The 15,769-nt window shown below is 43.0% G+C and overlaps 1 protein-coding gene across 1 annotated transcript in view; it reads left to right on the top strand.

The window, feature by feature from the left end:
- PIK3C2B (phosphatidylinositol-4-phosphate 3-kinase catalytic subunit type 2 beta) overlaps window positions 1-15,769 on the top strand; it is a 117,534-nt gene that overhangs the window by 97,812 nt on the left and 3,953 nt on the right. Inside the window, exons 21-30 of the mRNA XM_054979281.1 lie at window positions 236-328; window positions 1,648-1,777; window positions 5,034-5,170; window positions 5,981-6,150; window positions 7,010-7,166; window positions 8,022-8,131; window positions 8,327-8,528; window positions 9,094-9,218; window positions 10,308-10,425; window positions 14,934-15,015. Of these exons, the coding sequence (XP_054835256.1) occupies window positions 236-328; window positions 1,648-1,777; window positions 5,034-5,170; window positions 5,981-6,150; window positions 7,010-7,166; window positions 8,022-8,131; window positions 8,327-8,528; window positions 9,094-9,218; window positions 10,308-10,425; window positions 14,934-15,015 (1,324 nt within the window). The remainder of the gene's footprint in view (window positions 1-235; window positions 329-1,647; window positions 1,778-5,033; window positions 5,171-5,980; window positions 6,151-7,009; window positions 7,167-8,021; window positions 8,132-8,326; window positions 8,529-9,093; window positions 9,219-10,307; window positions 10,426-14,933; window positions 15,016-15,769) is intronic.

Genomic DNA, 15,769 nt, shown 5'->3' with positions numbered 1-15,769 from the left:
ATCAAAAAGTCAAGTAAAAAAAATGAACTATACCTGTGAGAGAGGAAAATCCACATATCTGGAGTGGAATGGACTCTCATTGGAGGGAATTTATAGTATTTTTGGTGTGACTTTGACCTTGTGTTCTTTGATATCCTTTCTGCCCATTCCAGGGAGCATTTATTTCTGCTGCTGCTTGATTACAGTACTGATTTATATTGCCGCCATGCTCATCCCCCTCTCTCCTTGACTTCAGGATTGCTCCTATTTCAACTCTAATGCAGTTCCTCTGAAGCTCTCCTTCCAGAATGTTGACCCTCTTGGAGAGAATATCCGTGTTATTTTTAAGGTAAATTCTAGTGTTTCTTACTGGGTAATGGTGACAACAGCCATTCTCTTTGCCCAGGTCCTCCTGAGCAACGCTGAAGCTGCTCTGATCTGCTGTTCTGCCAGCTGATGGCAATCTCCTCTGTCCAAGTTGCTCTTGTAAGACTATACATTGGCCTTGATTAACTAGTTTACTCTACAGCATGTGTGCTCCTGAGAAAAACCATGGGCCTATGGGAGAATGCCTTTCTGAGCTCGTATGCTCCACTGTCTAGTCACTTAACCCCTAGCTTCCCTCCTCAGACTCTCATTCTCCCTTCAAGCTTTGAGAAGAAACCAGAAAGGACTAAAGCAATTCTTGCTTGCCAAATTGTATATATATCTAGAAGAACTGCTCCATCTTCCTTTTCCAAATAACTTATGGCTGGGACCTCTGAAAAGTTGAGCCTCTGAGAATTCTCACTCCATGTTGTCCACTCTGAAAAAAAATGCTCTCATTGCAAGAATCTGATTTTTGGTACTGTTGCAGCCACTGTGATGAGTTTGGAAGCTTGGGCCTCAGTGGAGCACTTGTCACAGACAACACGGAGTTAAATTGGGAGGAAGCTGAGGCATCTAGTTCTGGATAATCTAATCAGTGGGCTCACAAATTTAGAAAGCCTTGTGGGAGCCCTATACTTCAGCGGTGAAGCTAGTCACTGCTAGGGTAAGATCTGCTGTTATAGTTGTTGAGATTTTGGTTTATAGCCAGTATTGGAGATGGAATAGTTGGTACACTAGGGTTTTGTCAAGTATCCCAATAATTCCCACTGTTACATTAATTAGCACATCAAGATTTTGCTTTTGAGTGAAAATCTGTAAGGCATTGTTGTAAGGAGACACTACTTGGGTGTGGCGCTTGATCCCTGAATTCTTATTCAAGCCAGAGCAAAAGAAGGTTAGTATAATCATCTCATGTCTGAGATGATCGATCCATGGCCTCTACGATGTCTGTACATAGTCTCTGTGTTTGTAATGGTCCTGGTGATAGGGCACTCATCCCTCCACACAAGGGACAGAGCAAGGGTGAGTCTTTGTCCCCTCATGATGACCATCTTTCCAAGAAGCTGCCATGTGGCTGAACCACATGGGTGTCCCTCCAAGCATAAAGCAGTTCTGGAAGTGTCGGTGCCCCTAGAAATGAGTGAAGGCTGCTGCTTTTTTTAAGAAGTGAGAAGGGGTTTTGTTTTGAGTTGGATGCATTTAAATGAGGAAAGTTCTTTTGGCAATTTCTGCCCAGAGGCCCACTCTTACAAAACACTGGAAACCACATATCTTACCTTGTGCTATTACTCCTTACAGTGTGGAGATGATCTCCGGCAGGACATGCTAACATTGCAGATGATTCGTATAATGAACAAGATTTGGGTGCAAGAAGGTTTGGACATGCGCATGGTCATATTCCGTTGTTTTTCAACAGGCCGTGGTCGCGGTAAGTCTGGAAACAAGTGTGAAACTTTCCTACTACTTACTCTGGTTCAGTAGCAGCTGTGGTGCTCTCAGCTTACTGGATTCTCTGAGAACCTGATCAGAAATTGTAGAACTGAGATGGATGTTTAGGAATCTGTAACTTACCACCTATGTGAGTGAAAGCTAAGAACATAAAAACTGCCTTGCTTGACAAACCATAGAGTTAGTTTTATCTAGTGCTTAGACAGTCAGAAACCTGTTAAAAAGTCATTTATGTAAGTAGCTTTTGCAACATCATCTTCTAATGAATAATGTAAGTTAATTTTGCTGGACATATATTTATGCTTGTGGCAGATGCATGTCCTTTTGAGGATGCCTGGATTTCAGGTAAGTAGCTCAATGTAGGATTTAGAGATGAATAAGTGATATGGTATTAATTGGGGTTCTTTATGGGTAACACTTAACTAGAAAGAGAATGTAGAGTCAAAAGAGTAACTAAAATGAATTGTACTGACTTTCTAAAACACTATGCGATAAATATATAACTGAAATGATGAAGCAAATAAAAAGAATAGAAATGTTAGTTTTTTAAAAGAAATATTGTTATAAAGACAGATAGCAAATTGTTTTTTTAAAAATCCTACAGCTGAGCTCTAACTTTACAGCATCCTGTCATTCTAATCACCTCCAGACCACCTAGTTAAAAGCTACGCCTTTTACATTTTAAAGTAAGTTCACAGCTACCTTTCCTGGAGTTTTGGGTGGTTAGATTCAAAGGTGGAAACTAGCTTCTTCTTTTTTTGCTGATAGTAACTTAATTTTACCCAGTCATTTCCCCCAGGGGACAATGTGACCGTTGTCGTCTGACCTCCCCGCCCAATTATTCATCTTCTTCATAAACAAAAAACAGGTGTGTGACGTCATTTCATTCCTCCTGATAACACTTATTCAGCATTTTCCTTTGTCCTCGGACATGAACTTTTATTATGACATGGTAGACAGCTGTATTAGAAAGACACCATCTTCATCTCCTTTTTCTACTCCCTCCTCCTGGTGGTCAGTTGAATTTCTTAGTAGGGGTGTACATTTGTTTTTGGCTTTGCCCCACCGTTAAAAGGTTCTGGAATAAAGTATTATTGCAAATAGAAAGTACAGTTGGCCAACAGATTCCAAGAAATCCAGAAAATATTTTTCTAGAAATAGATTTGTTAAAACAAGTAGATAAAAACAAACTGGTTACAATAACAACTTTGTTAACAATTGCTAGGATAGAGATTGCCAAGAAATAGAGAAATAAGAAAGGGCCCTCACTACAAGATCGGTATGACTCCATCTGGAACCATTTTATATCGGGTAAAGTGGATTGCTCTACAGGCATTCAGAATTTGGAAGCCTGTCGAAAAAATTTCCAAGCAATATGGTTTCCTATTGTGCAATTTTTGCAGGAAAAAGAAATTGTTTCTTCTAACATTCATTGTCAAGAGCTATTGAATTTCTAGATGTATGGAACTCCTTAGGAATTGTTATATTTTGGGCTTTGTATGGTTATGTTTTAAATTAATGTGTAATAAATTTATTATTAATTTTTTTAAGTAGGGGTGTACATTCCAGAATTCCCAAGCGAGAAATATTCTCCAAAACCTCAATTTCAGGTCACTACTGTAATTTTCTAGAACATATAAATCCACGATTCTTAGGTGTGACAAAAAACAACACCCCCCCCTCCTGAAAAATTCATGTAATTTTTTGTGTTTGGGTGTTTACCACCACCAGCAGGCATTTCTCTCCTAGCTGATGCAAGCCAGATGCAGTGCCTGGAAGGTCTGGTTTGCTCCTTCCCCTTCCCTCCATCCTTGGTGGGGGAAGGGCCCTTTTTTCCTTTGCAAGTAGGATGCATAGGAGCACCTTGTTCAGGGGCCTGCAGAATTGGACCCCTTGGTTCAATTCACTTGAAACTTAGGTGGGGCGGGGGAGGCGCTAGTGGGTAGGCAGGACTGTCCCCTGCAATTATAGTATCATTTGGTTAAAAAATGGCCACTCCATTCCCCCCTCTCCCCATGGAATAATGGAACCCAGATAATTTTGGAATCCTGGAAAAACCTGACTATGGAAATGGTATCAAGGGACCCCAAATCCAAAAAGTACCCATTTTATTACAAGTGCACATCCCTTTCCCTCAGCAATCACGGTTTTTGATGATGTTTCATAGCAGTTCTGAGCTGGCAAGTTCTTACTCAGAGCCTCTCTATATGATACTTCTTTCACAAGGATGCTCAGGTGAAGGGAGATGCAGTGATAGCTGGGAGTTGTAGTTTAAAAACCAAAGGCTCTGTCAATTCCCCCTCTCCACAGGAGGGTAGTTTGAAAAGACAGAGCATCATCGCTCCTCAAAGGATTTGTTAATTGCATCTAATTAACAAACCCTCTGAGGAGCATCTCTGCCTGCTATCTTTTTAAACTACCCTCCTGTGGAGAGTGGGAATGGACAGAGTTTTCCATTCTGTCTTTTTAAACTACAAGTCCCTGCTAACATTGCATCTCCTTGTACTTGAGCATCCTCGTGAAAGAAGTATCGTATAGAGAGACTCTTAAATCAGACTGCTTTCATGGAGCATTGTCTGTTTTGTTCATCATAGCATCACCCAAGGCTTTTTTTCAGCAGGAACGCTGTGGAACAGAGTTCCGGCACCTCTTGAAAATGGTCACATGGCCGGTGGCCCTGCCCCCTGATCTCCAGACAGAGGGGAGTTTAGATTGCCCTCTGTGCCGCCAAGCAGCGCGGAGGGCAATCTAAACTCCCCTCTGTCTGGAGATCAGGGGCGGGGCCACCGGCCATATGACCATTTTCGCTGAGGGTCATTTAAACTTTAAAAAATTCCCCCCTTGTTCCAGCTGACCCAGTAACATCATTGTGCAGTCCTGAGTTCTACCACTGAGTTCCACCACCTCTTTTCCCAGAAAAAAAGCCCTGGTGTCACCTGTATTATACCAAATCTCCGTCTTCTTTTGGCCAGTACAGCTGCCTTCTCCCAGCTAATATGGCTACTTCACTGTTCAACATGACTAGATTAATTGATGGTTCCCTGAACTATAAAAGTTAATCTCTTTTCTAAACACACAAATATAGGATATATTTTCCAACAAGAAGGAGATGTTAAAACCTCTACAGTCAAAATCCCAGCCCAAACTGGGTTCTTCCTTGATAGTTGTTCAAGTGAGTAGGAAGATGAAAACAGCTCCTATAAACTTACTCTTTAGCTACTTGGTATGTTTTGTAGGGATGGTGGAGATGATCCCCAATGCAGAAACTCTGCGAAAGATCCAAGTGGAGCACGGGGTGACAGGCTCCTTCAAAGACCGTCCTCTTGCAGACTGGCTGCAAAAGCACAACCCCAAGGAGGATGAATATGAGAAGGTAAAGGCCAGGAGAAGAGAGAAAATAACATCCATTGTTTTGAGAGTCATTCACCAGCAAGTGCTCAGAATTATGTTCAAGGGCTGCACTAGGATCAAAGCCATTATGTTCCATCATCTGTAGTGATGTATTTGTGTGCCAAGCAGAACAAAAGCATTATGATAAGGATATGCATATAGGTAATTGTCTTTGCTTGCTTGCAAGTCCTACAAATATTTCCTTGTTTCCCAGCAAAATCATAGATTGTAAAGAAGCCAAGTTATTAAAAATTTGAGTGACATTTTTGCTGTCTAGTCAGGTATGCAAAAATAAGACACTTTCTGAAAACAGCATTAAATGAACAAGCTAAAATGTGGTAAATCAGTAAAAGAGAGACAAAGGTCTCTCTTTTACCTGAATCCTTGCTACAAAGCTAGAGTAAACAAAAATTTTCATTGGTTGTCAAACTGTATCTGGTGAAAAATTGTGAGGGGCTTTGCCATGCTAATGAACAAGCCCTGCCCAAGGTTATAAGGCCTAACTACAGATGAAGATATCAGCTGGCACAACTTAGCAGCTGATCTTAAAACTCAGGGTGCTTTATAGTAGAAAATATTATGTGTAAGTGTAGCTAAGGTGAGAGGTAGCTTGTTTTAAGGTAGTGCTAGGGACCATTCTGCCATCTCAGGCCTCCAGCTTGTTCTTTTTCCAAACATCCCTCTGCATATTTTCAAGGTCTCCCCTCTCCCCACTTAACTTTGTTTGGCCCTTTTGTCTATGCAGTCAAATCTTTACATGAGTTTTTCAATTCAAGCCATCTTGATTTCCCAGGCAGTAGAGAACTTCATCTACTCATGTGCTGGCTGCTGTGTAGCCACTTATGTACTGGGAATCTGTGATCGACATAATGACAACATCATGCTGAAAACCACTGGCCACATGTTCCACATTGACTTTGGCAGGTTTCTGGGCCATGCCCAAATGTTTGGCAACATCAAGAGGTAAGTATTCTATGCAATTAATTTGTTGTTGCTTGAGAATTAAGCCTGAAATTTTGTGAGCCTCAGCAGAGAAAATGAAGTGCAGGGAAAATGATTGGATCTGATAAGATTTTATTAAGTACATAGTCTTGGCTGTTACTCCAGGGTTATCTCCTCCCCCACAGATCTTAATATCTTTTACATTCAAAATATCTAGCAAACAGAAAGTCCTCAATAGGATCTCAAGAACATATTTAATAACATTCTATTTAAAACATCATAAAAATCTAACAAATGCAGAACAGAAATATTAAAACATAGAATGCTGGTTCTAGAAAGTCAAGTTGTCTAGTATGTAATTAAATATGCATTTTGTTTTAAAATAGACATCTCTATTTTATCCTACTGCACGGTTAATGAGAGTCTCTACACGAGCCCTCGTACACAAGGATGCTCAAGTGAAGGGAGACAGCAATGTTAGCCTGGAAACATAGGAGTTTAAAAGACAGAGCAGAAGGCTTTGTCACTTTCACCTCTCTACAAAGAGCCAGAGATGGCTCCTTGAAGGGTTTGTGAAGACTGTGTTAATTTCACCTCACACTGTGGGAGGCAAAGAAATAAACAAACCCTCCAAGCCATCTCTGGCTCTTTTTAGAGAGGTGACAGTGAGGAAGCCTTCAGCTCTGTCTTTTAAATTCCTACATTTCCCGTTAACATTGCGTCTCCCTTCACTTGAGTATTCTCTGGTAAGAGGTCTCATGTTGAGAGACTCTGAGATAGTTTCCTTTGTGGTGTAGCTGATACAGGCCAATGAAAACATTGTGAATCTTCTGTCCCTGGGATTAGCCATAATCTCATATATGTACTTTTCTTCCATAAGAGATCGAGCTCCATTTGTCTTCACATCAGATATGGCATATGTCATTAATGGTGGAGACAAGCCATCCAGCCGTTTCCATGACTTTGTTGATCTCTGCTGCCAAGCCTACAACCTGATCCGCAAGCACACCCATCTCTTCCTCAATCTTTTGGGCTTGGTGAGACATCCCTATTCTCCCTTCTCTGTTCCTCGTAACTTTCAACTGTACTGCATCTGTCCAGGCAGGAACTTTATAACCCTTTCTTGAATCGTGGTACCTGTAGCTGTCCTTTGAAGTTAGGTTTTCGGTGTGGTGGAGAGAGATACAAAATGGTGAACTTGAGCCTTGACTGTTAAGAACAAAGATCTGCTCTTGGTCTTCCAAGACTGCAGCCCCTCAATTTCGAAGCATTTCTTTTGTCTCTTGTGACTCAACACATTGCCTTGAACCTTCTCATACTGAGAGGAATATAAGGATAAGTATTTATCTTGGTGAGGGGTAACTTCAATTCCTGGCCAAACAGAAAACGATTTTGGTTGCTCACCTCTTTCTGAGAATGCTAAGAGTTTGGAGGGAAGCCCAAGGCAAACAAGGAGGCTCACCTGAATGAAGATGTTATCACTGTTTCTCCTGCCTTCTCTTCTGCCCTTCCTCCTGATGTGGGATAAAACTAGGTTCCTGCTCACTACACTTGGTAGGAGAGGAGGGTGGATGAAAAGTGCAGCACCATTACACAATAAGCAAAGTCTGCACACTCTTGGCATCATAGAGCATTGAACAAGCAGCACTGACCTCTGGGTAAAAATCTGGATTGCTTATGCTATGGAAACTTCTCATAACATGGGATTCTTAAAAGGGGTTCAAGAATTATGGAAGATGGATCTTTCCTATTCTCACTTCTCTTCCCTGTGTGGTTATTTTTAGAGTTTTTAGGAAGCCAGATTGCATGTGGTGCATCCCAGTAACATGGAATGTTCACAGCTCAAGCTGAGTCATTGTGTGATGCTAACCTGTGACTCATTGTACACCCAGATGCTATCCTGTGGGATCCCTGAGCTGTCTGACCTTGAGGACTTAAAGTATGTCTATGATGCACTGAGACCACAGGACTCTGAAGCAGATGCCACCACCTATTTCACCAGGTGAGTGGGTCCTGATGGCTGGAAGGATGGAAAGAAAAGTTATCACCCCATTCAGTGTCCCAAAACTGCCTGACAGAAAGAAGCTTGGTCTTCCAATATCCTGTATGAGAGTCTGTTGGGGCTTCTGAACATCTTGGTGTAAAACAGCCAATGCCTTGTCTATCTACAACTTGAACGTTTCATGCTGTAATGCAGGTTGATAGAGTCCAGTCTGGGCAGTGTAGCCACGAAGCTCAACTTCTTCATTCACAATCTGGCACAGATGAAATTCACGGCTTCAGACTCCCGGCCAACACTTTCATTTGCTCCCCGTGTGCACACAATCAAGACATCTAGCCGGATCGTTGATGTCTTCCTCTGGCGTCATGAAAAAGTCTTCAATCCCAGCAAGGGCTATGTGAGTCCCTTCATCAGCTATTTGGGTGTAATTGGAGGACAATGAAATAGAGGCAATGGCTTGACTTCCACAATGTGTAGACGCAAGAACTGCTGATCTTTCCCATGTTCCCCTCCCTCTAACAGCCCTTTCTGACCACGGGAAAGCTTGGGACCCATGTGGACTAATAGCCATACAAGTCTGGAGACTGCTTTGGCAAGAAGGAATGGAACAAAATTCCCTTCTGCTTATGTAAGTACAGCTCTGCTGAAGGAAGGATTGATTTTGCCCATTTACCTTCTACACTGCAGATTCCCAACCCACATGGCTATTAGTCCACAACCCTGAGAATACATTTTTCCAGGGTCAGAAGGATCTTGGGGCCAGGGAGGGCAGGGGACATGGGAAGATCAGCAACTGTCAGCACCTTCCACTGATGGGTCACTGGATCCAGCCCAGTGTTGGAGAGCTAGCTTGAGATCCTGGAAGTGGGGTTTCAGCATGGGACAGTTTGTATTTCTTATTGATCAATATTCTTAGGAGCTACAATTGGATTGTAAAGAGACCTTTTCTCCCTGTCTTACAGATATACATTGTGAAAGTGAAACGGGAGAACCCTTCTGAGATCACCTACATCCAGCGCACTTTTGAGGAGTTCCAGGAGTTGCATAACAAGTTGCGCCTCATCGTTCCGTCGTCTCTTTTACCCAGGTTAGTTCCATTGGTTTACAAGACTCTTTTTTCCATTTGTGCCTCTCTTACTGAATGTAGAACTGGGATACAACTTGGTGCAATTGATTTATATATACATGTAAAGTTCTCTTTTCTGAGTACTTTTTCTGCTCTGTGCTTCCCTGCTTTAACCTAATAAAATATGTTTCTGGAGTGTGTGTGTGTATATTTTGCTCAGACTCAAGATCTCTTATATGGGATCAGGAAATAATATTCTCCTCCACTAGTCAGATTAGCTAGAAATCGAATAGGTTTATTTTCTTTTGCAGTATGTAGCTCGTTTCCGTGATTGCAAAATCTATCAGTATTTGCTTTGCATCCAACTCCTATGTTATATACTTGCCTCTGATGAATTCTGCACCACCATATTTTGGTGTTAAAAGGAGGTGACTGGAGAAAACATTTTCTTGGCTTATATCCACATCGTCAGGCCAAGGCTTGTTACCTCCCTGATCTGTACATTTTAGCAGAAAGAAAGAAATTCTTCTTATTAATGTGCAGTGAATTGTATCACAAACTATGCTATCTTGGTAAAGCCTCCTCACAGTCTTTCAATAGAAAGTAATGTGAATTAGTAACTGCTTGATCTTCTGATCAGGTATAATATATATAAATTTATTTATGTCCCACCTTTCTCCCCTGTGGGGACCCAAAGCAGCTTCCGTAGTTCTCCTCTCCTCCATTTTGTTCTCACAATACCCTTGTGAGGAAGTTTCGGCTAAGTGTATGTGCCTGGCCCAAGGTCACCCAACAGATTTCCGTGGCCGAATGGGGATTCAACTCTGGGTCTCCCAGATCTTATCTGACACTCTAACCACAATACCACTTTGGCTCTCTAGAAAGTGAATAGAAATGGGGATGCATTTAGACATTGCAAGAATGATATTAATCCTAGTCCACATACTGCAATATGATAAGATGGATCCTTTTAAAATTAATTTATGCATACCTCCTTTACAGGGATCTTGGAGAACCCTGCTACTTTACTTGAGCTTTTGCTTTTGTTTATGGTTGTATCTATTCTTATTTCTCTAATCTCCCCCCTCCCCAAACTCCACAATTTCCCAGCTTCCCCAGCAGGTTTGTGATTGGACGTTCACGAGGGGAGGCAGTAGCAGAAAAGAGGAAAGAGGAACTGAATGGCTACATCTGGAATCTACTTCATGCTGCCCCTGAAATAGCTGAGGTAAGAACAGTCCTTTGCAGTGGGAAACTGAAAGAGGGTTATGTAAGCAAGACCAAAGATAACTCATATGTAAGGTTTGCAATGTATACTAGAACTTCGTCTGTCCTTTTCTACTAGTCTCATACATGGCCAGCTTCTGCAGTTCGTCTGTAAATACTAGTAATGCCGTTTTAGCTAACCTTACTAGTACAAACATAAGTAGCATCCCCTTTCCTTGTTGACCTGTAAATCTGAGAATCTAATAACAACAGCAGCAATAACAATAATACTAATAACAACAACAAAGCACTTATATACTTGTTTTCTAGACTTGTTTTTAGTGCCCCACTAAGAGTGGTGAACAGTCAATGTTGTAATTATCTCCACAATACAGCTGTAGAGCTGGAGTTGCGAGGAGTAGCTTACCCAAGGCCAGCTGCTGAGCTCATCATGACAGTAGTGGGATTCAAACCAGCAGAGTGCCATTTCATAGCCCAACCATCCTGAGACATGCTGGTATTGGAGCTAGGAAAACAAGCCCCCCTTCTACACTGATGTTATGCAACGCCAGGCCCATAAATAATAAAACCAGAACACTGCAAGATACCTTTGCACTGAATGATATGGACCTGGTATGCATGATCGAGACCTAGGTGAGGGAGAGTAAAATGGTCGCCTTGGGAAAGCTGATCCTGCCCCCCCCCCCCGGGTACTCAGTCCTCCATCAGTCCCAAACGGGATCTCCTGCCCTGGAGATCTCTGGCATTGATTGTGTAGGCCTAGTGTGGAGTGCTGACAAGAATTTGGCTATCGGTTTGGTGTACCGACCACCTAGCACACCAACAGATACTCTGTCATGCCTGCTGGAGGTTTTGGTGGGGTGGGCCTTGGAGTATTCTAGGCTGGTGGTGCTGGGGGATTTCAGTGTCCATGATGATGATGATGCTACCTCTGTGCAGGCTGCAGACCTGGTGTCTTCCATGGCAGCATTGGGACTCTCCCAGTTTGTATTGGTCCCTACACATAAAGCAGGCCATACACTGGATTTGATCTTTGGGATGGGGATTAATGTAGTTCTGGAAGCAGTAGAACCAGTGCCATGGTCAGACCACTTGGTTCTAAAGGCTCGGTTGGATATGCCGCCACCTCCTTGCAAGGGCAGTGAGCTAATTTATGTTCACCCACGGAGACTTATGGATCCAATTGGCTTTCAGAATGTTCTCTGGGATCCAATACTCCATGGCAGTTCATTGGATTAGCTGGTGGAGGACTGGTAGATCCAGCTCTCTAAAGCCATTGACAAAATTGCTCCCTGCCACCCTCTTCGCCCCCATGGTATACAGAGGAGCTACAACAGAAGAAGTGGGAGCTAAGACGGCTTGAGTGAGTGTGGCAGCAATCTCAGGATGAAGAGGCAAGATCATCTTACAGGACGTTGATGAAATCCTATGAGGTGGCGGTGAAGGCTGTGAAGAAGGAATTTTACACAGCTTCCATCGTGCCCAGCAAAATTGTTTAATGTGGTGTGATAATTAATCTCATTATCGGAGGCCATCAAAATTTGAATTCGGATATTAGATGTGAGGCTTTGGGGCCTTTCTGCTGATAAAATTTTGTCTCTCCACCATGATCTGTCTGCCACAATTGATACAGTACATGAACTAGAGACCCCTTGGCTGGCTGTCTTCTGGGACAATATTCGATCATTTCAGCCAACTCTCTGGGGAGGAGATTGACAGGACCCTGCGAGCAGTGAGATCTACCATGTGCCTCCTGGAGCCGTGCCCATTGTGGCTGGTGAAGTCCGGTGCTGATGGACTGTGAGATTCTTTGGAGGCCATTGCCAACTTGTCCTTGAGCTCTAGGGTTTTTTCCAGGGTGTTAAAGGAGGCCGTGGTGAGGCCTTTCTTAAAGAAACAATTTTTGGACCCCACTGACCTGACCAGTTACTGCCAGTTTCTAACCTCCCGTTTCTGGGCAAGGTGATTGAGCAGGCAGTGGTGGAACAGCTGCAGGGGTTCCTGAAGAATACCTCGACCCTAGATCCCTTCCAGTCTGGCTTCTGCCCAGGACATGAGACAGAGACAGTGCTGGTCACCCTCCCAGATGATCTTCGCAGGCATCTGGATCAAGGTGGACTGGCGCTGCTGATATTATTGGATCTTTCAGCAGCGTTCGATATGGTCAATTATGATCTTTTGACCCACCACCTCGCTGATGTGGGAATACAAGGGACAGCCTTGCAGTGGTTTGTCTCTTTTCTCCACGGTCAAGGACAGAGGGTGTCACTGGGGGAGAAGTTGTCATCCTGGCACCCATTGGTGTGTAGTGTACCACAGGGGGCAATACTCTCCCCATTACTGTTTAATATCTACATGCATCCCCTTGCCCAATTGGTGCAAAGTTTGAGACTTGGGTGTCACCAATACATGGATGACACTCAGTTGTGTCTGCTGGTGGATAGCCAGCCCAACTTGGCCCCAGATGTTCTGGAGCATGCTTTTGAAACTGTGACTGGATGGTTGAAGCAGGGTTGGCTGAAAGTAAACCCTACAAAGTCAGAGGTCCTGCACTTGAGTAGCAGGTGTGTAGGTTTGGCACTCCGGCTCCTGACCCTTGATGGGGCACTGCTTGTGCCAGTTCCAAGAGTTAGGAGCCTGGGGGGTGATCCTGGATGCCTCCCTGAAAATGGAGGCGCAGGTCACAGTGGTAGCCAGGTCCTCTTTTTTTCACCTATGACAGACCAGGCAGCTTGTCCCTTACCTCTTGACCCACGACTTAACTACAGTGATCCAGGCAATGGTCACCTCTAAGCTGGATTACTGTAACTCACTCTATGGGGGGCTTCCCTTGAGTCTGATCTGGAGATTGCAGCTGGTTCAAAATGCAGCAGAACGTATTATTGTGGGAATGTCGAGTGGAACACATACAACACCTATACTGTGCCAGCTGCATTGGCTGCCTGTGGAATACTAAATCAGATTCAAGGTTTTGGTACTAACCTATAAACTCCTATGTGGACTGGGATCAGCAAATCTGCAGGACTGCCTCTCCCCATATGTGCCCCAGAGGATGCTCCAATCAGGAGATAAACAATTATTGGTGGTCTCTGGCCCCAGGGAGGCCCGCCTAGCTTTGACCAGAGCCAGGGCTTTTTTGGTCCTGGCTCCAACCTAGTGGAACTCTCTGTCTAGTGAGACCAGGGCCCGGGAGTATTTACTTATCTTTCTGCTGGGCCTGTAAGACAAGAGATGTTCTGCCAGGCATATGGTTGAGGCTGGGCTGGGCCTCTGCCAGCCTGGATAGAGGAGAAGATCTGAGCCCTCCCCTCCAGAGTCGTCCACCATCTGACTTCCAATTAGTGAATATTGATTGCTGCTATCTGGTATATTTACCATTATATTACTCTGTATGATGTTTTTATCTGAGCTGAACTGTTTTATATGTAAATTGTAGGAAATGTTTTTATCTGATGTAATCCGCCCTGAGCCTGCTCATGGAGAGGGCAGAATAAAAATCCAAAATAAATAAAATAAATAAATAAAATAACTTAACCACTGTGCTAGAGCAGCTCACCTTCTTTGAACTGTTGAAGACTATCCAGGCAGGAGAGCTTTGTGTGACAGTTATAGCAAGCTGAGAACTGCTCTGTCCCTGCACTGCTGAGCATTTGTCAGACAGATTACTCATAAGTGCCTTTATTTTCCCATTCATCTAATAGGAGGAAACAATCCTTTCCTTTTGTACTATGGAGCAATTATCATACAAAGCGATTTTTAAGTACTAAGGAGCTTTAGAATTCTTCAGCCTCAATAATGTATTTGCTTACTATGAGCAGGTAGTAGTATGGGCAGTATGTAGTGACAACATACTCAAGCAAATTATTATTTGACTTGGTGGAGATCAGAAGTTGGTCACTCACCATTAGAAGAATAAAATTGTGTACTATCAAGGGGGATTTATTTTAGAGTACTCTGTGTTTTTAATTCAAACTCCTTTCAACCAATAACCTTACACTTAATCAAGACACCAAAGCAGTGATCTTATAAAGAAATATGGGTTTATTATTTATAGAATAAACCCATGACACATATCACCAGTTCCAGGCTGAAATGTGCAAGACCAGTTACATTGGAGGGCTTTATATACTCTCAGCACTGATTGTTTACAGAATAAAAGATCAAAGGGTTAGTATAAACACCCTGTCAGAATGATGCAAAATGATGCATTTCCCAGAATACATGGTCGCTGACAAGCTTGAGTGACAAACATTTGAGACATGATTGAGACATGTTTCTATTATACTCCTAGGAAGGAATTCATTCAAGGTTAAAAGCCTTGCTCCCGTGTCACAATTCTTCCTCTGAGATCAATCTGAGATCAGTTCTTCCTCATGAGATCAATCTGAGCCTTGCTTCAGTGTCTGTGTGCTTTGTGTGCGGTCAGCTTGAATGTGTGCTCACAAGATTTTATGGAAAAAGGTCTAAAAATCCTTTAACATCCTGCCTATTAATGTGCTTTTCTTGCAGTCTGATCTGCTATATACGTTTTTCCACCCTCTTCCAAGAGATGAAGTGTCTGCAGGCACCAACCCAGCTCCAAAGCCTGCAGGTAAATTTCTGTCTTGTTTCAGCCTATCCTTTCTCCATTTAGCTCAGGGCAGCATACAGGGTTCTGTCCTCTCCATCTGATCACAGCAAACAGCAGCTGCTTTTGCACACACTGAATAATGCATTTTCAACCCACTTTCAGTGCACTTTGCAATTGGACTTTACTGTGTGAAACGGGAAAATCCACTTGCAAACAATCACTGGAATGCATTGAAAGTGGACTGAAGTGAATTGAAAGTGCATTATTCAGCATGTGTGAAAGCAGCCAGTGTGTGGATTAGGCTGAGAGGAACTAGCCCATGGCCACCCTATGAGCTTCCATGGTATAGTGAGGATCTGAACATGGGTCATGCGTCTTCCCTGTCATAGTCAAGCACACTAACCACAATACCACACTAGTTCTCTGTCAAAAGATGATATATCCTTATTGGGGATAGGGAAGGAGAGCAAAGCTCTTGCACAGCTATCATGAGATCACTCGGGAATGTTTGGAAACGTAACGGAAAGTTCTGGTCATGTGAAAGAATCTGCTGCTTCCTCTTAAAGTGGGCATGTTCATTCGGGCTTATATGTACATAGTTGACATGAAATTTTGAGTGCTGTAGTAGGAGAAATAACATAAATCTCATGCTTATAGAACATGTATTGGAGGGAGATGGGATCCTGGCTAAAATGTGACAAAGCATGTAGGGGGGACGGTTAGAAAGATAAAGTAAGCAAGCTTTATGAAAATGTGTAGAAGTTGCTCTGAGTAT

The sequence above is a fragment of the Eublepharis macularius genome, chromosome 5 (assembly GCF_028583425.1).
Source record: "Eublepharis macularius isolate TG4126 chromosome 5, MPM_Emac_v1.0, whole genome shotgun sequence".
Taxonomy (NCBI): Eukaryota; Metazoa; Chordata; class Lepidosauria; order Squamata; family Eublepharidae; genus Eublepharis; species Eublepharis macularius.
This window is presented reverse-complemented; position numbering and strand designations above follow the sequence as displayed.